This window comes from Neomonachus schauinslandi, chromosome 7 (genome assembly GCF_002201575.2).
Source record: "Neomonachus schauinslandi chromosome 7, ASM220157v2, whole genome shotgun sequence".
Lineage (NCBI taxonomy): Eukaryota > Metazoa > Chordata > Mammalia > Carnivora > Phocidae > Neomonachus > Neomonachus schauinslandi.
This window is the reverse complement of record NC_058409.1, coordinates 29,048,829-29,068,358: the sequence shown is the minus strand read 5'-3', so window position 1 is coordinate 29,068,358 and position 19,530 is coordinate 29,048,829. Positions and strand designations below refer to the sequence as shown.

General features: G+C 37.6%; 1 protein-coding gene across 1 annotated transcript in view; it reads left to right on the top strand.

The window, feature by feature from the left end:
• FAM13B (family with sequence similarity 13 member B) overlaps positions 1 to 19,530 on the top strand; it is a 63,339-nt gene that overhangs the window by 34,423 nt on the left and 9,386 nt on the right. Inside the window, exons 10-17 of the mRNA XM_044916656.1 lie at positions 7,997 to 8,061; positions 10,257 to 10,305; positions 10,718 to 10,868; positions 13,660 to 13,725; positions 15,124 to 15,334; positions 16,084 to 16,213; positions 16,816 to 16,897; positions 18,622 to 18,851. Coding sequence (XP_044772591.1) covers positions 7,997 to 8,061; positions 10,257 to 10,305; positions 10,718 to 10,868; positions 13,660 to 13,725; positions 15,124 to 15,334; positions 16,084 to 16,213; positions 16,816 to 16,897; positions 18,622 to 18,851 — 984 coding nt within the window. The remainder of the gene's footprint in view (positions 1 to 7,996; positions 8,062 to 10,256; positions 10,306 to 10,717; positions 10,869 to 13,659; positions 13,726 to 15,123; positions 15,335 to 16,083; positions 16,214 to 16,815; positions 16,898 to 18,621; positions 18,852 to 19,530) is intronic.

The following is a 19,530-nucleotide window of genomic DNA, read 5'->3' as shown; positions in this document are numbered from 1 at the left end:
CTTTTGCGCCATCATTCCTCTGAAATTGCTTTTGCAAGTTACCAATGATGTCTGTTGCACATTTTACTTGATCTATGAGTACAATTTGATTCAATTAATTACTCCCACCACCTTGATATGGTTTTTTTCTTGGCTTTCAGGATCTCTCACTCCTCTGGGTTTTTTTCTACTTGACTGGCTGCTCTGTTTCTTTGTTGATTGATTTTCATGTTCTGAACCTTTGAAATTTGGAGTGGCTCAGTACCCAGTTCTCAGATTGCTTATTTTCATTCACTCCCTTGGTAATCTCATTTAGACTAATGATTTTAAAATACTATCTACATGCTAAAGATTCCAAAATTGTATCTCTAGGTGAGCTCTTTCTCTTGAACTTAATTCCTTATATCGAGTTGTTTTACTTAACATTTACACTTGAAAATCTTAAAAGCATTTTGAACTTTACAGGCACCAAACTGAACTTATAATCTTATCCACATATCTGATCTTCTTTTTGTCTTTAAAATCTCAATAAGGACAATTTCTCCTTCCATATGCATAAGCCAAAAGCCTTGGGTCATCCTTGGTTTCTTTTCACTGCACATCCAGTCTTTTACAGAGTCCTGTTTGCTGTACCTTCAAAGTTTATCTGGAATCTGACCACTTTTTACCTTTTTTCTGCCACCATGTAGGTGCAAACCCAACATTATTTCACCTAGATTAATAGATTAATATAGGCTCCTACCTGATACTTTGCCTCCCTGTGGTCTATTCTCAGCACAGCAGCCAGAGTGATCCTTTTAAAAGGAAAATTGTATAATGTCAGTTCTCTTCTTAGAACCTTCCAGTGCCATCTGGGTATAAAAATATGGGAGTAGGCACTACAGAAACACTAACAGACATCTCAGTATTAAGGTTCTGTCGGGATTGCTGTTTTCCCAGGTGTCCCCTGGTTTGCTTCTTCCTCTGATCCTGCAGATGTTTCCTCACTTTGACCTTTTCAGTATGGCCAAATCTCCTCATCACTCCGTTTTAGTATTAGCAGGTCTTCCCATTGACCCACTCCTATCTAGTCCCTGAAGTTCCTGTCCTTCTTCCCCTTGTCCTTGATAGTGTTATCACTGTTGCACATATCTTTTAAATTATTAGTTTATTGTTATTGTCTTTCTCCCACCTTTAGACTGTAAATCCTCAACCTTCATGAATGTTGAAATTTTTATGTTTTGTTCATTATTGCATCCCCATTATCTAAAACACATAGGTATTCATTAAGTATTTGTGGAATATGTGACCAAACAAATGAATAACATCTGACACTTAGTGTGGGCATCTAAGTAAATTTATTCTTGTTCTTCCTGTCTCGTCTTGTCTCTTCCTCTCTCTTCTCTTCCTCTCTGTTTTCCTCTCCTCCCCTTCCCTCCCCTATCAGTAGACTCCATACCCAATGTGAGAGTTGTGCTCTACCGACTGAGCCAGCCAGGTGCCCCCTAAGTAAATGTGTTGAATGAAATTGGTGTATGAATTACTTTGTAAAGAATGCAAGAATTATTTTTTTTCCAAAAACTTTATTTTTTAGAGCAGCTTAAGTTTACAACAAAATTGACAGGGCGGTACAGTGATTTCCCATATGTTCCCTGCCCTAACACATGCACAGCCTCCCCCATTAGCACCATCACTCACCTGAACGGTACATATTTTACCAGGAATGAACCTGCACTGACACATCATAATCACTCAAAGTCTAGTTTATCTTAAAGTTTATTCTTTTTTATTTTTTATTTTTTTAAAATTTTTTTTTTTTTAAGATTTTTTATTTATTTGCGAGAGAGAGAATGAGAGACAGAAAGCATGAGAGGGAGGAGGGCCAGAGGGAGAAGCAGACTCCCTGCTGAGCAGGGAGCCCGATGTGGGACTCGATCCCAGGACTCCAGGATCATGACCTGAGCCGAAGGCAGTCGCTTAACCACCTGAGCCACCCAGGCGCCCTAAAGTTTATTCTTGATGTTGTATATTTCAGTGGTTTGAACAAATGTATAATGACATGTATTCATTATAATATCGTACTCTGGTTTTTAAACTGTCCTAAAAATCCTCTGTGCTCTGTTCATTTCTCCCACCACCCTTGCAACCACTGATCTTTTTATTGTCTGCATAGTTTTGCCTTTTCCAGAATATCATATAGTTGGGGGCGCCTGGGTGGCTCAGTCGTTAAGCGTCTGCCTTCAGCTCAGATCATGATCCCAGGGTCCTGGGATTGAGCCCCGCATCGGGCTCCCTGCTCAGCGGGGAGTCTGCTTCTCCCTCTCCCACTCCCCTTGCTTGTGTTCCCTCTCTTGCTGTCTCTCTCTCTCTGTCAAATAAATAAATAAAAATCTTAAAAAAAAAAAAAGAATATCATATAGTTGGAATTGTGTAGTATGTAGTCTTTTCATATTGGCTTCTTTTACTTAATAATAATGCATTTAAGGTTCCTTCGTGTTTTCTTCATGGTTTGATAGCTCATTTCTTTTTAGTACTGAATCATATTCCCTTGTTTCAGTGTACCACAATTTATTTATCCATTCGTCTAATGAAGGACATCTTGGTTGCTTAACCAACTTGCTTAACTGACTGCACCATCCAGGCACCCTAGATCTATACATTTTTAAATAGGTACAATAGTTGGTAGGGTAATTTGGACTATTTTTGAGGGGTTAAAACTGAAAATCAGTAGCCTGATCAGAGCTCACATCAAAATACTTATTATTAGTAAACTTATCATAAAATCAATTCATTTCAAGATTCACAAGCTTTTATTGTTGGTACCTAACAGACTTACAGTTATTTATATCTTCCAAACACTGAGCAATTAGTGGAATGTAATCTTTTTTCAGAAGTGGAGGCCAGAAGTATTTGGGAAGCTCTAGCAGACAGCCAAGAAGAAGCGATAGATGATTGTCCGTTTGACTTGTGCTATTATGAGATTTTACTAGGTTTTGTTCTTTTGTTGTTGTTGTTTTTTAAAGATTTATTTATTTATTTGTGAAAGAGTGGGTGGGTGCACATGAGCGTTCCCAGTGTGGGCGGGGCAGGGGGAGAGGGAGAGTGAGTCTTAAGCAGACTGTGCTGGCCTGGAAGCCTGGTGTGGGGCTCTATATCACAACCTGAGATGAAGATCTGAGCCAAAACCGAGTCTGACGCTTAACTGACTGAGTCACCCACGTGCCCCAGGTTTTTTATTTTTTCTTAACAGTTAAAAAAATATATAAAACCTCTCCCAGGAAACAACCACTCAATAACATGTTTGGTTGTTTTTAAATCCCAATCTCTCTCTTCTTTCTCTTTTTATTTTTAAAAATTGAGAAATAATTGTCATATAACATTGTATTAGTTTCTAGTTTTTTGTTTTTGTTTTTGTTTTTTATTTTATTTATTTATTTGAGACAGGATGAGAGAGAGAGAGCACATGAGAGGGGGGAGGGTCAGAGGGAGAGGCAGACTCCCTGCTGAGCAGGGAGCCTGATGCGGGACTTGATCCTGGGACTCCAGGATCATGACCTGAGCCGAAGGCAGTCACTTAACCAACTGAGCCACCCAGACGCCCAGTTTCTAGTTATTTATCTGACAGAGAGAGAGAGCAAGAGAGCGCACATGCACAAGCAGGGGGAGTGGCAGGCAGAGGGAGAGGGAGAAGCAGGCTCCCCGTTGGTAGGGTAATTTGGACTATTTTTGAGGGGTTAAAACTGAAAATCAGTATCAGGATGAAAATCATGGAGCAGGGAGCCTGATGCGGGGCTTGATCCCAGGACTCTGGGATCATGACCCAAGCTGAAGACAGATGCTCAACCAATTGAGCCACCCACGCACCCCAACATTATATTAGTTTCAAGTGTACAACATAATGATTTAATGTGTGTATATATTGTGAAATGAGCACAATAGGTAGTTAACATCCATCACCACACAGTTAAAAAGCTTTTTTTCTTGTGTTGAGATTTGTAAGATCTCCTCTCAGTAATGTTCATATATACAATACAGTATTATTATTAATTTTTAAAAATTATTTGACAGACACATCGAGAGAGGGAACACAAGCAGGGGGACTGGGAGAGGGAGAAGCAGGCTTCCCATGGAGCAGGGAGCCCGATGCGGGGCTCTATCCCAGGACCCTGGGATCATGACCTGAGCCAAAGGCAGACGCTTAACCACTGAGCCACCCAGGCGCCCCTACAATACAGTATTATTAAATGTAGTTACTAAGCTATACATTATATTTCTATGTCTTACTTGTTTTGTAATTGGAAGTTTGTACCTTTTGAGTAATTTGACCCATTTTGCCCACTCCCAAGTCCCTATCTCTGGCAACAACCAATCTGTTCTCTGTATCTATGAGGTTGTTTTTGTTTTGTTTATTTAGAGGTCACATGTGAGATCATGTGACATTTGTCTGTCTCTGTCTGACTTAATTCACTTAGCATAATGTGCTCGTGGTCCATCCATGTTGTGACCAGTGGCAGAATTTCCTTCTCTTTTATGGCAAAATAATACTCCATTGTATAAATATATGCACTACATTTTCTTTATCCATTCATCCATTGATGGACACTTAGGTTGTTATCATGTTTTGGTTATTGAAAATAATGCTGCAGTGAACCTGGCCATGCCGTTATCTTTTTGAAGTAGTGTTTTTGTTTCCTTTGGATGAATATCCAGAAGTGGAATTGCTGATAATTACATGTTCTAGTTTTAATTTTTTGAGGAAACTCCATACTGCTTTCCATACTGGCCGGATCAGTTTACATTCCTACCAACAGTGTACTATGATTCCCTTTCTCTACATGTTCGCCGGCACTTGTTATTTCTAGTCTTTTTGATAATAGCCTTTCTGACAGGTGTGAGGTGCTATCTCATTGTGGTTTTGATTTGCATTTCTGTGATGATTAGTGATGTTGAGCACCTTTTCATGTACCTTTGATGATCTGTATATGTCGGGCAAATGTCTATTCAGGTCTTCTGCCCATTTTTTTTTCCCCTCTGCCCATTTTTAAATCTGATTGTTTTTTCCTATTGAGTTGTACGAGGTCTTTTTCTTTTACACATTTTGGGTATTAACTCATTGTCAGATATATGGTGGGTTTTTTGTTTTTTTGTTTTGTTTTGTTTTTTGAGAGAGCATGAGTGCATGTACTCGATCTGGGGGCGGGGCAGAGGGAGACGGGGAGAGAGAATCGCAAGCAGGCTCCATGCCCAGGCAGAGTCTGACGTGGGGCTCAATCTCATGATCCTGAGATCGTGACCTGAGCTGAATTCAAGAGTTGGATGCTTAACCGACTGAGCCACTCAAGCACCCCTGTCAGATACATTGTTTGCCAATATTTTCCCATTTGGTAGGTTGCCTTTTCATTTTGTTGATGGTTTCCTTTGCGGTAGAGACTTACTTACCCATTGATCAATGGAAGAAATTTTCTTACTTAATAAACTGTTTAGTAAGAGTTTACAAAGCAAATGAAATGTGGAATGGAGTGGGGATATTTAGCTTATTTAAAAGAAGTAACTAGCATGCTTGAGGAAAACTAGGTGGGTGGAGATGGGGAGATACAGAACTAAACAGTGTGGAAGTATCAATAATGAATGGATAAGGAATGGGGGGAGGCCACAGAAATTACTGGAAATGCCCATTAGGCTTTAATTAGCTCCTGGCATTTAGCCCTGACAGCCCCTAAACATTGTCAATATGATTATGCTGCAGCCGCTGCTCCCACGAGTATTGCCGCCACCGCCGCTACCCCCCCCCCACCAGAGCTCTCTAGCTTACCTTAATGGGGGCCGGAGCACCTTAGACTTTCTTTTGAGGACCTTGATGGTTTGGGGGAGGAGTATGGGCTGTTTTGCCAGCTGATAATTTAGAAAAAACAAGCTCTTTCTCCCCATGTACAAAGGAATAAATGTTTTGTATAGAGTGAATTCTGAGGAAGTAAAATATTTTAGTTTCTCAAAAAAGTATTGTATATTTCTGTGTCTGTTAAATTGAAGTCTAGATATACTTTAACCTGACCCTAATACCTCTTTTTTTTTGTCTTGGGGCATAATGTAGAAGATAACTCTGCACCTTACTCTGAATTTCATCTCCTTCACTGCTGGTGTATCAGTGTAGCAGCTTTTGTCTTCTGTTACTGCTTCTTTTATGTTGCCTCCAATTGCTTTTTTTTTTTTTTTAAACTACTTTTCAGTATTCATTTTAAGAATTATGTTGCCTAGGGGCGCCTGGGTGGGTCAGTCAGTTAAGCATCTGCCTTCAGCTCAGGTCGCGATCTCAGGGTCTTGGGATGGAGCCCTGCGTTGGGCTCCCTGCTGAGCGGGGCATCTGCTTCTCCCTCTCCCCCTGGCCTTCCCTCCCCCACTCAGGCTCGCATGCTGTCTCTCTCTCTCTCCAATAAATAAATAAAATTTTAAAAAGTATGTTGGAGTTGGTGATGTAATAGTATGCTTTTATAATAGAACTTTATAATTTTTTCTTCTAAGCTATTTCTTTTGATTCTCTCATAGTAACTGTAAGATAGGCAAGTAAATGATTGTTATTCTCATATTTGTGATAGCAAAGGTAGAGCTGGGACTTGAACCTGGTTCTTTGAATAAAACACCAAGGCTTATTTTAAATATTGGGTCTAGTAATGATTATTTCATGGGCCCATATTTAAGAATGCAAAGTCTAGACAGAAAGGTTGCTGAAGTCTGATGTCAGTGGTTCTCAAGTTTGAGTCTCAGGACCTCTTGATACTCTTAAAAGATAGTGAGTATCCCAGAGGGTTTTGTTTACATGGGTATATCTATCAGTATTTACCACATTAGAAATTAAAATTGAAAAATTAGAAAATGTTTATTAATTCACTCAAGGTACTGTAAATATGGTTTTTTTTTAACTTAATAAAAAACTATATAAAACATTTTGTACTCGAGGAATGGTATTGTCTTATATATTTACAAATACCATTAATGTTTGTCTGACTTAATAAAAGTCAAGTTGGATTCTCATACCTGCTTCTGCATTCAGTCTATTCCTATAGGTTCTTTTTTTTTTTTTTTTTTAAGATTTTTTTTATTAGAGAGAGAGATCGCAAGAGCAGGAACACAAGCAGGGGGAGCGGGAGAGGGAGAAGCAGGGAGCGCGATGTGGGGCTCGATCCCAGGACCCTGGGATCATGACCTGAGCCGAAGGCAGACGCTTAATGACTGAGCCACCCAGACACCCTATTGCTGTAGGTTCTTTTGTTTGAAGTGCGTGAAGACAATTCAGCCTCACAGAGATATATAGTTGGAAAAGGAAGAAGTAATTGAATAGCTTTTTCCAGATAATTATGAACTGTCTTTCATATTAAAACTGGACAAGTGGTAGTTTCTTAAGAATCCAGCTGTCTGTTGATTTCAGAGGTGATCATTAGAAACATGGAGAAGTTTACCTAATTCGTAGTAATGGACAGGATATTTGTATTAGACTCAGTGAGTATCTATTTGGGGAAGGAATAGGGATGGGATGGTGTCACTAAACTCATTAGAAAATAGGGGGAGTGTTCATATGTGTTTCTGAGGTTTACAGTTATTATTTCGAATGTATGTAATAAAGGGATCTGGTGAACCAAATGATTCCTCTGTTACCTGCTAGGAAGTTACCAACTTAACCTGTTTGTGGCTGAGAAGAAAGAGGAGGAGGATTTGTCAGGTGGGACCACATGGCTGTCCTTTTTGGAGGAAAGAATTCTAAGGACGGAAAAGGAATGTGATAGTAAGAGTAGTACCTCTTACCTAATAGTGTAGTGAGAATGCAGGGTCTGCATTTCATACACACGCACATGCCTCAGGTTTTGAGGAAGATAAATGGCTGTCTTTAAAAAGAGGTGCCAACACCTATAGACTGTTATGAAGAACTAAAAAGGGGGCATTTGACTAACTTGTAGTCTCATACCGTAGTTCAGGTTGGAGACTTCCTGTAGTACATGAGTGTTGGGAGTTCCGTTGATACAGCGGTGGTGTTGTTTGTTGTCAGTCTGTAGGTGTACTGTTAGAGCCATGCGGTGACCGCGGTGATGGTGAAGATGGCTGTCTGGAGGGGTAAGCATTTTCTCTCATTACTCATTAATCATTTTGAGAATTGGAGCCCTTGACAGATTTGGGGGTGAGAATTTTTAGCTGAATTTATCTGTTATAACATACGTTTTTGATAATCTAAAATACCAACTTCTTGTTTTAATGGTAAGCATAAAACATACTTATAAATATTCAGAGGGGCTACAGGTTCAGACAGACATTAGTTATAACTTGGAAAACATTCTGAAGGAAGAACAGAGCCTTCTTGGAGACACTCCAAACTTTCAGTTGATTTGTAGAACAATTGGGAATTTATTGATATTCTGAATATACCTTTCATTGAGTTAATTCATAGTCTTAGAACTGTGGGTTACTAACTGAAAGATTATAGCATATTTGCTTTACCACATTTGTACAGGATATTTTTGTTCCTTTCCAGCTTCTCCTTGGTGTATCCCAGCATAGTCTTACGCAGGTTGTGCTTGTTTACATCCTTGGCCAGCAAAAATGGGAGGGAGATACTGAGGCAATGAGTATTTCAGCCATATATAGTCACCATAGATACTCGATAGATACAGTCCTTTTGATCAGAAGCTTTCTAGAATGTTTTAAGTCACTGAATAGGTTTTGGGTCCTGTTACCCTTTTTCTGATTCTTTGAGACCTTGCCAAGCAGTGCATATTACAACTTGCCTAGGAAAGATGATTTGATATTCAGAAAACAGATTTGTAATGAATGCAGACTAGATTTAAATACTGAGGATTCTCAAACATTACTGATTTGGTGATAGCTTGTTGGCAAGGGTAAACTTGTGTTAATGCCATTGTCTCTCTTAATTGTGAGTAGGAATCCTGTTCTCTGAGGGTAAGTAAATTCTTTGGAGCCATGTCTCTGGAGTGTCTCCATACTCTGAAGGTCCACAGATTTCCTGCTTACAGCAGTTCCTTGTGCTTCCTTTCAGGAGGCAGGAATGATCCTCTTCCAGCCCAGGGAGTATTGGAGCTATGGGCTGAAGATATAAGATAAACAGGCATCCCCAGAATGATGACATCTGGATTTGGTAGAACAATAAGGATCCATTTAGTGAGGACTCAATCTTTTTGGAAAAGCTCTTTCCTCTTCAACTTGTGTATAGGTTAGCAAACTTGTTTTTAGATCCAAAGAGTTTCTTGGTTAGATGGATTACATTTTGCATGCTTAACACTCATGTTTCTCAAATTTAGATGATTGGGTCTTTTGTAGTCTCAAGGTAGAATGTAGCTCATTCCACCATTTGTTCCCACTCTAAGCAAGGGAAGGCCTTTGAGCTTGCCAGGGAATTTAGTTCATTTCTTATGCTCAGCAAGAATAAGGTAATTATGCATATGAGGAGACGACTTGCCATAGTTAGATCAACACCTGTCTTCTGGGTACACACTGTTAAGGCAGGGTACAAGCAGCATCTGTGTGTACCATTGTAAATTGCCACCATATCTTTGGGGAGAAGAAATTTCCCACAGTAGGTATATTGCTAACCTACTGTAATACCAGATGCTCTGTTGACTGGTCAAATAGGGAGAGATCATTTGTGACAGCTTGCTCTAGTATTTGTTCTAAATAGGGGTTCATTTTTATGGGGGCTATAAGAGGTGAATTGAAATTTTTAAACATTTCTTTTTTTTACATGTTACCATTATGTTTTGAGCAAGAAGAGGTTTAGAAGTAGTAATCTTGTTCTGATTGTGATAGAACACAATCAGATTTAAAATACAGGACCATAAGAAAATACATATATATAGGACCATCACTGTACTTTAAAAAAAAATCTTCTTTAAAAGAAAAAAGAAGTCCCAGAGTGGGGGATAATAAAGCTATTTGGTTAAAAGTAATATTTACTTTACAAAATCTTTTCCATTATACATTCAACCCTTTTGGTTTCTATTTATTGTGGATTTTAATTTTACTTTTAAAATGTTTTTCTTTTGGGGGGGGTGGTTGTGTGGGAGGGTGGAGAATGTTACTTAATTTTTCTAAATCTGAAGTAATTCTGTGGATCTTTTCAGTAGTGTGTGATTTTCAGATATAGGGCTCCAAAGAATGGGCATATGTCCAGTTGTCATTTTCTTCTCTCATATTATAAATGCTAACTATTTGGGGAAGAGAGGAATCTAGGTAAGAATTGTACAATGATAGTAACCTACTTACTCCTAAAAGACTAATAACTGTACTTGTATTTTTAGGAAAGAATATTTGTCATTTGACAGTGATACATTGTCACACTTGATTCTGGTAAGATTTTTTTCTTGTGGTTCTTAACAAATTTGACTAGGTTTAACCTACCAATTATTATACCTGGCCTTTAACGCTTGGGTTGAATAGGTTTAAAGGAGATGTAAATACAGATTCTCTTACCAGATATTTTACAGTTAAGCAGCGACTTAATTTGTCACTTTTGGTTACAAGTAACTTGGTTATAAAAACATTTTCCTGAATTTGGGATCCAAACTTTGTCTTCTAGTAGTACATACTATAAAACTGCAGATGTGTGCTTGAAAATAGTTTGGATGGTGGGAGTGGGACAGGAGTATAGAGGCACAGTAGTACACTAATGGAGACCATACAAGGATATACGCTGCTTGTTTTTAAGCTGAGTGAGAAAAGCTTTGTGGTTGTGAAATGTATTCTTTATTTCAAAATACAGGATTCTAGTAGCAAGATATGTGATTTGAATGCCAACACTGAGTCAGAAGTGCCAGGAGGTCAAAGTGTTGGTGTTCAAGGGGAAGCAGCATGTGGAACCCAAATTCCACATTTAGATCTGAAGAACGTTTCTGATGGTGATAAATGGGAAGGTAATTTTAGCCACACGTTATTTTCCTGATACTGTTATTTGTAACTGAAATTACCTAAAGCAATAATGAGACTACTGCTCTTTTCTGGACAATCTTACTCATTTTGACTTTCTGTTCTCTCTCTCATGTGAGAGGAGTGAGTGAATGTTGTTACTCAGATGCACCAATGAGATTGTAGGGCAACTATTGCATATGAACTTGAAGTTCTAATCTGATCCATTAGCTTTGAAGATGAAGTTAGAACTGATTGAAAAAATAAAATCCCCCAGGATAGGCTTTTGTTCATTGTTAAACCAGGTGCTAGTTCCCAGTCTTTGAAAATCTCACGTTAGGGCTTGGAGATCTCACCACTTTAAACAGAGGGCTTATATGTAACTATGTTTCCTTAATGATCATCAGGAAACCTTTTTTTTTCCCCCCCAAAATGATCTTTGAAGGCATTTCTAAGCAAATACTGTACCATATCCCCACATCTGTGTATTAGATTATATAAGCATGGGAACAGAGTCCTAACAGTTTTTACAAAGGAGAAGAAGTTTAAATGTAAAAAGCAAGCCACCTGTGTGTGTGTGTGTGTGTGTGTATACATATATATATATATATGTCAGAACTCAGTAAATGTGTACTTAAGAGTTGTATTTCATTGTATAAGTTTTTCTTTTTTTAATCAAAAGATGCAAAACCTAAATAAATACTGAACTCCAGTGAATGACTTGCATGCTGAAGTGTTTATAGGGAAGTATATCATTACCTGCAGTTTACTTTGAAATCCATGAAAAAAATAAGATGGTTAATGGGATGGAGAAATATTAAAAAGCAAGTATAGTAAAATATTAATGGTTGAATCTAGATGATTGGTGTATCGATGTTCACTGTAAAATTTTTTCAAGTTTATTGTATATTTATAAACTTCCAAATGTTGGGGGTGGAGGAGTGGAAGCCAGCAACAAATTTGAATTTAGGAGTCCTGTATCATACACCTTCCTAGGTAAAGAGACATTGAGACAACTCGGGATTCTTCCAAGTTACTTATTTGTTCACTTGGATGAAGTTCCCTTGGTTATCTCACCTTTGGCAAGTTAGCTGACGACATACAGTGGTCGTACCAAGAACTGCAGTGCTAATTCCACAGGCTCCTTTTGCCACCTCAGGTCTACTCACTTGATCACAGTTGGAGTTTTTATTTATTTATTTTTTAAGGTATAGCCAATTTTTTTTTTAAGCCCCAACCAGGTCATTGTCTGTGCCAATCTTTATTGCTGTCTCTCCACCCCCCTTCCTTTTTTTTTTTTTGTTCCAGATGTTTGGCATGCCTAGTGGCATATTATGTGTCTTAACTTCGACTAAATCAGGACGTTGTCTTTATTTTGCTTTGTTCTGGGTTATTTAGGATGTTTGGAATTTATGAAGATGCTCCCCAGAATTAGGGGATATGTTAGTATCCTGGTGGCAGTAAAGATCAACCGTCCCTTTCATTTATTTATCCTGACATAGTCACTGAAAAGAAGTGGTGGTCAACAGAGCAACCATGGAGCCAGCCGAAGTAGGAGAGGGGTCTCTGAACGTTGAGGCTGGGATTCTGACAGAGGGCTGATGCTTCTCCGTTTTGGAGGACGCAGATTAATAGCTCTTCATAATCTTTGGCCTGGGCACTCTGATCTTAAGTTTGAAGCATAGAAGAGCACTTGTTTTCCATTGTCTGAGGAGATAGAACTTTCTGTGTTCAGCTTCGCTTTCTGGATGCCTCCCTAAAGCGAATTTGATGCCGAGCTCAGCTCACTGTTTCCCTGTCAGAATCCTCCCCTTACAGCTTGTAGTACGCAAAGAAAGTAATTCTAGACCTCTGATTTTCAGTGCCTCAGCTCACCTGTTATAAACCTGGCTCAACAGCTGTGACAGATCCACATAGACCACCTGCTGGCTTTTACAGGAGTCGGGGTTAGTGACTTTCAGAGAGCCAGTGGTAGTAGACATTTGAGTGAACTTCTCAGCCATGAACCCTGCATGTGCTTGGAAGAGTGGCTGTTAGCGACTATGTTGTTCCTTCCAACTTTGCCACCAATACAAAGATTGATTTTCTATATCTAGGAATTAGGATGTTCTAATGAAAGTCAGGGTTCCTTAAGAGGCCAAATTACTTTAGACCCTAGATACCTTGGAATCAGAGACCTACCTTGTTTGATGTGCCTCTTAAAAGAGAAGTGGGGTCACTCCAAATAGAAGCCCACCTCCCTTTTCCTTAGTATGTGGGTTTTGTGTTTTGTATTGCTCAAAGGATAGTCAGCAGAATGCAGTTGGCAAGCAGGTAGCACGTGTCCACTAGCAGTATGAATTTGTAGCAGCCTGTCAAAAGGTTTTGGCTTTTAATACAAGTGGGCAGTATCTTTCCTTTAGACTTTCTCCTGCTAAAACTCTTGAATGAAATACAAGTAGGGTCTTTCCAAAGAGCAAACTAAGGAGATAATTTTCTGTCAAATCAATTAAATTGAAAAGCTTCAAACAGTACTTGGTTAAGAGTTTCCATTTCTTCAGTTTTATGTTTGAGTTTTAATAAAACAGCACTACTTTGATTTTTTTGCCTTGCTTGCTGAAATGGAAATGTATGTTGTGTTTGTTTTTAAAGTTTGGTTAGTAGTAATTTCTTTGAATAAAGTTTTTGAGCAGAATGCCTAACTGGTTTTAGGGAAATGTTTTTGGTATCTTTGGCTTTGTGTTAGTTATGTGTATGGTTTGTTCTGACTGTGCTGTGTGTTCACTTTAGTATTTTTTGCCATTTTTTCCATTTTATTAGCGTCATGCCCTATCACTTTTCCCCTCATTGATTTCAAAACAATGCATCTGCAGAGAGATGGGGAGGGTAAGTATGGTTCACCATAGTTTAGTTTTTTTTGCCTTTTGATGGTTCACTTTGTTGCCTTTTTATAAGCCCTTCTCCTGCTGTCCCCATATATTAGGAAAACTGTTCTGGGTTAAAAATGATACCCAGAAATAATTGTTTTTGTTACTTCCCTCTTAAAACAGGTGATTTCTCACAAAATGTTTATTACCAGTTATTTGCTGGGAAGCAGGTACAAGGGTTGCTTTGAAAATCACTTTATTGCTGGGTTTATTGTGGGATTGCACGCTTTGTACTCAATTTTTAGTTATCAGATTGATCTGGGCTTTAAAAACTAACTAAATTATGTTCTTATTACCCTGGAAAAATTATGTAATGCTTTAAATTGCTAATATGTAAAGTTAAACTAAATTACTAAAGTAGTAATCCTTAGCTATTGTGTGAAGAAAAAGAAAACATCAGTCTAATTTTTGACACTGTCAGGCCATCTTTGCATCCAGAAATACTTAAAAACTCACTTTTGCTATTGTTAATAGTCATATATCAAAGTTTTAAATTGTAGTTATAAATAAAGTTAGTGTATAGATGGAAAAGTTTTTCCCCTCTTCTGGATTCCAGTGATACTTGTATTTTTGTATTTGGAGTATATTTGTGGATTGTATGTTTATCTGTATGTGTTCTGTATGTAATCAAACCTTACATGGGCACAGACATCAAATATATCGACGTGGGTTCATTTGAGAACATACAGGATAACTCCAGTAAGATAAATATGCTTAAGGTCTCGTGCTGTTAAATTTTGTCTTGATAATACTGTTAAGTGTTTAATTACTAAGATATGTATTAAACATAGAAATCTTGTAATAGAAAATAACAACCACAACTTAACGTTAGAGGCCAGGTGCTGTCAGGTGAGTCAGCTGCTCATTTGGAAATGTTAAGAATTCTTTTGGAGTCAGAGAGCTCCATTTGGTGAGTGTTGTGAATAGCATGGGGAATAGCTTCCTTCCACTTTTAAGATAGTCACTTGACAGTGAGTGATAGCTTATTCACCTGGCAGCTATTGAGGACTGTTTCTGTTTACTGTTTGTAAAACAGCACTTGAAACTTAATATCTAATGTAACTTTAAAGAGCTTGACAGTGTCCTTCCTTGCTTTGTGACTGGGTTCAGAAATTTAAGGTATAACTCTTTATACCTAAAACTCTGAGCTAAAAAAAAAAGCGTAGAAAATTAGAAACTGTAGTAGGCTTTATGAAGATCCTATATATCCTTTTTTTTTTTTAAGTATATAACAAATATTATATGAACCACTATATAATGATATGATTTAAAGAAAATACAGCTGATAATTGTGTGACTTTTTTTTCCATGTGGAACCAAGAGACCCATGGTACTATTCTTTGTGTTTGTTTTATAGAGCCGTTTCCTGCTTTTAAGTCTTGGCAGGAAGACTCTGAGTCTGGAGAAGCTCAGCTCTCTCCTCAAGCTGGAAGAATGAATCATCACCCCCTGGAAGAGGACTGTCCTCCGGTATTATCACATCGTAGTTTAGATTTTGGGCAAAGCCAGCGTTTCCTACATGATCCAGAAACATTGGATTCCTCATCTAAGGCACTTTCTTTTACTAGGTACATTATTTTTATATACTTATGAGAGGCGATTCTTATTATGTCACCAGATCCTTTGAAAGATTTAATCCTCCAGACTTAAGAGTTCAAAGCTTTCCCCCTGTATCATGAAAAACGTTTTTTGTAATTTTTTGGAGGGGGCTCGTAAATTCTGAGTTCATTGACGTATAGAGGTTTGCTTTCTAATAGACATTTCCTCATAGTGTACATACTCATTTTTTCACCTATGACTGAAATACAGAACTTTGGAAGGGAAGCAGCAAGTGGAACTCACCAATCCCTAATGTTTTTATTGTCAAGACTTTAAATTGATTCTGAATGTCAAAACCTTTCCTTTGCAGTTTGAACACAAAATGAACTCTAGGTTCTAATGAACTCTAGTTCAAAGATGCCTAGCTGCTAGGCATCTTTGTTTCTTTTCTGCCTTCGTCCAAACAACTTTTGAGTGGTTTATACATTGTTTTCAACAGCACTTGTGTTAGCTACTGGTGTGGTCTCTAAAACTATAGTGTAAGGTTTTTTTTGGTGTTTTTTGTTTGTTTGTTTGTTTTACACTACCTGACTTTAGTGTTCAAGCCCCACTATGGGTATAGAGATAACTTAAAAATAAAATTTAAAAAAATTCTATTGGTTTCAGGTGTACATCATAGTAATTTGATAGTTTTGTACATTGAAATGAACCCCATGATAGGTCTAGCTACCATCTGTAATAACTTGAAATTTTAACTAACACTCTTGTTTTAATTCAGGATTCGAAGATCATCCTTCAGTTCAAAAGATGAGAAAAGAGAAGACAGAACACCATATCAGTTGGTCAAGAAACTTCAGAAAAAAATTAGACAATTTGAGGAACAGTTTGAAAGGGAAAGAAATAGCAAGGTAAGTTTGTAGCATTGTCCAGGGTTTGGCAGATCTACTGGAATTGGGAGGAGGTTCTTTGGAGAGCATTAGTCCATCTCTTTTCTTAGATAATGAAGTTGAGGTGTACAGAGAAATAGTGATCATGTAGATCTGAGATTGTATAGATCCATAGCTGCCTCATTTCCAGGCCAGTATTCTTACCAGTGCATCTTTATATTTCAATTGGCAAAAAAAAGCTTGTATAATTTTTAAAGGAAATACTTAACATTGACAAATCAAATTAATGCTATTCTGCTTCCTCAAAAACCACAAATAGCAAGTGGCGACAGGAGGGAGGAGGTGGTAGGGAGGGTGAAAGATATTTAATAATTAGAACATGTGAAGTGGAAAGAATCCTATACTTTGAGTCAGAAGACCTGTATTCAAATCTGGCTTTCGTCATTTGCTAGATTTTGCTCTGAGAGAGCTTTACTTGACATCCCCTTCTATCTACTTCAAATAAGATAAGATGAAATAAGGATTGAGTGAAATTTCTGCTGTGGGGACTGTAAAGTATTATTTGAGCATCAGTTAACAATTATGGCTTACCACAGAGGTTTCAGTGTTCCTTAATTTTTTAGCCCTCCTACAGTGATATTGCAGCCAATCCAAAGGTATTAAAATGGATGACAGAGCTTACCAAACTGCGGAAGCAAATTAAAGGTAGAAAATATATCATTTTTATAATATGTTTGCTTTAAACAGTACTTTTAATTCTCATTATTATAGTATTCTCATTACATGAGAATTGTATGAATTAATAATTCTATGACATTAATTAATAGAATTATTATATTCTATGAGAATTACGGTTATAGTTTTTGATAATTTTAAATCTGAGATGCTGTTTGGCAAAAATAAAAATTTCCTTTTGTCCTTTTATTAGTTATGGTCAAAGTTGTAGTACTGTATTCTTCCATATGTCCCTCTGGTGTTTCTATTAGTAATATTCTTTTCAAAAGTGCCCTAGATTATATATTCATAGGTGATATTAAAAAGTTTATCTGAAAAACAGTTCAAATATTAAGCAGTTTTGGTTTTTGGTAGGTATTTCATTAAGAATTTTTGATGGGTATTTAAGACTATCATAATAAACTGTTTATACTACAGAGACTAAAAATTATAAGTCTTCTTTAAATAAAAACTAGGTCTGTGTTACTGGGTATTGGCCCAGTATAGCAGCTGCTAAGTTATATTTACTTTATGGGTGTTTAATCAGCATGCTTTTTAGTAATTGTTAATACTTAAAAAATTATCTGTGCCAACTATGGGCTTATAATCTGGAGCATCACATTTTGGTATGTTCATTTGAATTTATTCAACAAAATTTTTACTATCATTAAGTACCGAGTACTTGTAGACATCTGAGCCTATATTGGTGGATAAGACTGTCCCTGTTGTCATTGAGTTTACATCCCTGTGGTTAAAGTAAGTTTCCTTACTCTTAGAATTTTCCCCTATAATTCTATTAAGCATTTACTTATTTAATGCCAGTTTCCAACCATCTGTGAAAATCATTACCTTGAATGTGTTACTGATGGGTGTATTAAATTGACAAGCATTAGTCTCTTAACTGATTTTCCAATTTTCTTGCGCTATTATTGTCTCAAAGTTCTTTCTCTGCATAGCAGCCAGAATTATCTTTTTAAAAACTCTGTTAACTATCTTTAAAGCCCTCAGTGAGCTTCCCTTTTAAGTTAGAATAAATGCCTTACAATGGAGAGAAGTAGTGATCGTGTAGATCTGAGATTATATAGATCCTTAGCTGCCTCATTTCCTTGCCTACTGTGCCCTTAGCCCATTTTATCACATTCCACTCTCATTCTCTGTTCCTTAAACATGCCATGCCTGGCTCTTGCTTTAACTGGGGAGGAATGCTCTTCCCCTAAATCTTCTAAGCTCCATTAGCTGCTGTTTCTTCCATGTTTACCTAGGATGTCCCCTTCTCAAAAAGTCCTTCTTCAGTCCATTAAATATTGTTGCTCTTTCCTAAAGTACATTCTTTTTAGCACTGTGACACCATCCTGTGTTCTCTTCTTTATAGCACTTAGCATTTTTTGAAATTATTTTATGAATCTGGTTACTTGGTTTTTGTTTTTACTTCCTTGAATATATGCTCCATGAGAACAGGGACCATGTTTCTTTGTTTACTAACGCTTACCAGAGAATCTTACTTTATGGTAAGGCTTTCTATGAATTATCATTGAAAGAATGAATGGTATAGCTTGCCTTATATAGAATTTCAGTATTTCATATGACCTTGAAATATCTCAGCCTGTGTGCTGTTAATGTTTACTTTCTTGTTATATATCTTGCTTATTACTCTTTTGCATCTTTAGCAAAATCATTATTACTGATCTGTCTGTCCTCTTGGTTCTGAAATGTAGATGCAAAACACAAAAGCTCTGATGGAGAATTTGTACCTCAGACACGCCCACGTAGTAACACTCTTCCAAAAAGCTTTGGCTCTTCTCTAGACCATGAAGATGAAGAAAATGAAGATGAATCCAGGGTCATTCAGAAGGAGAAGAAGCCATCTAAGGAAGCAACACTTGAACTTATTCTGAAAAGACTGAAAGAAAAACGTGTTGAACGGTGTCTTCCAGAAGATATCAAAGTAACTTTGAGCTATGCTTTTTGCCAGACTAGCCTTTAGAGTCCCTGAAACAAAATAATTACCCCAGTGGCATAGAGATGTGTGGGTAGTCTTATTGGCTTGAGTCTGCTCTCCCAAGTTTGTAGGTAAACAACATGTTTTTATCTGCACCCCAGAAATGGCCAGTCTTTCTGGGAGTGAGTCACAGTAGTAAAACTAAGGAGCACCTGGCTAGCTCAGTTGGAGAGCTTGCGACTCTTGATCCTCGGGGTTGTGAGTTCTGAGCCCACGGTGGGTGTAGAGATTACTTAGAAATAAAATCTTTAAAAAAAAAGAAAAACTAGAATCTTGATCTGTTCATTTATATTGGAGATAGTTGGCAAGATGAATGTGTAAAGAGCCTAAACATAGCTGAGCTTGACTTGGCCTTGTATCTTAATAGTTACATGTATTGAGCTCTTAGCTTTTGCCAGGCCCTGACTCATATTATTTGCATTCTGCCCCTGAGTCCCTTCAACCGTCCTATGACTTATATGGATATGATTATGTCCATTAAAATACTAAGACAATAAGATTGTTGTGAGGATTGAGTAAATGAATATTTTTGAAGAACCATTACTCAAAGCCCGTGCCTAGTGCAGTCCTGGTCAAAGCACTTGGCAACCCAAAATACTTATCAGATGAGGTTTGTTGGGAGAAT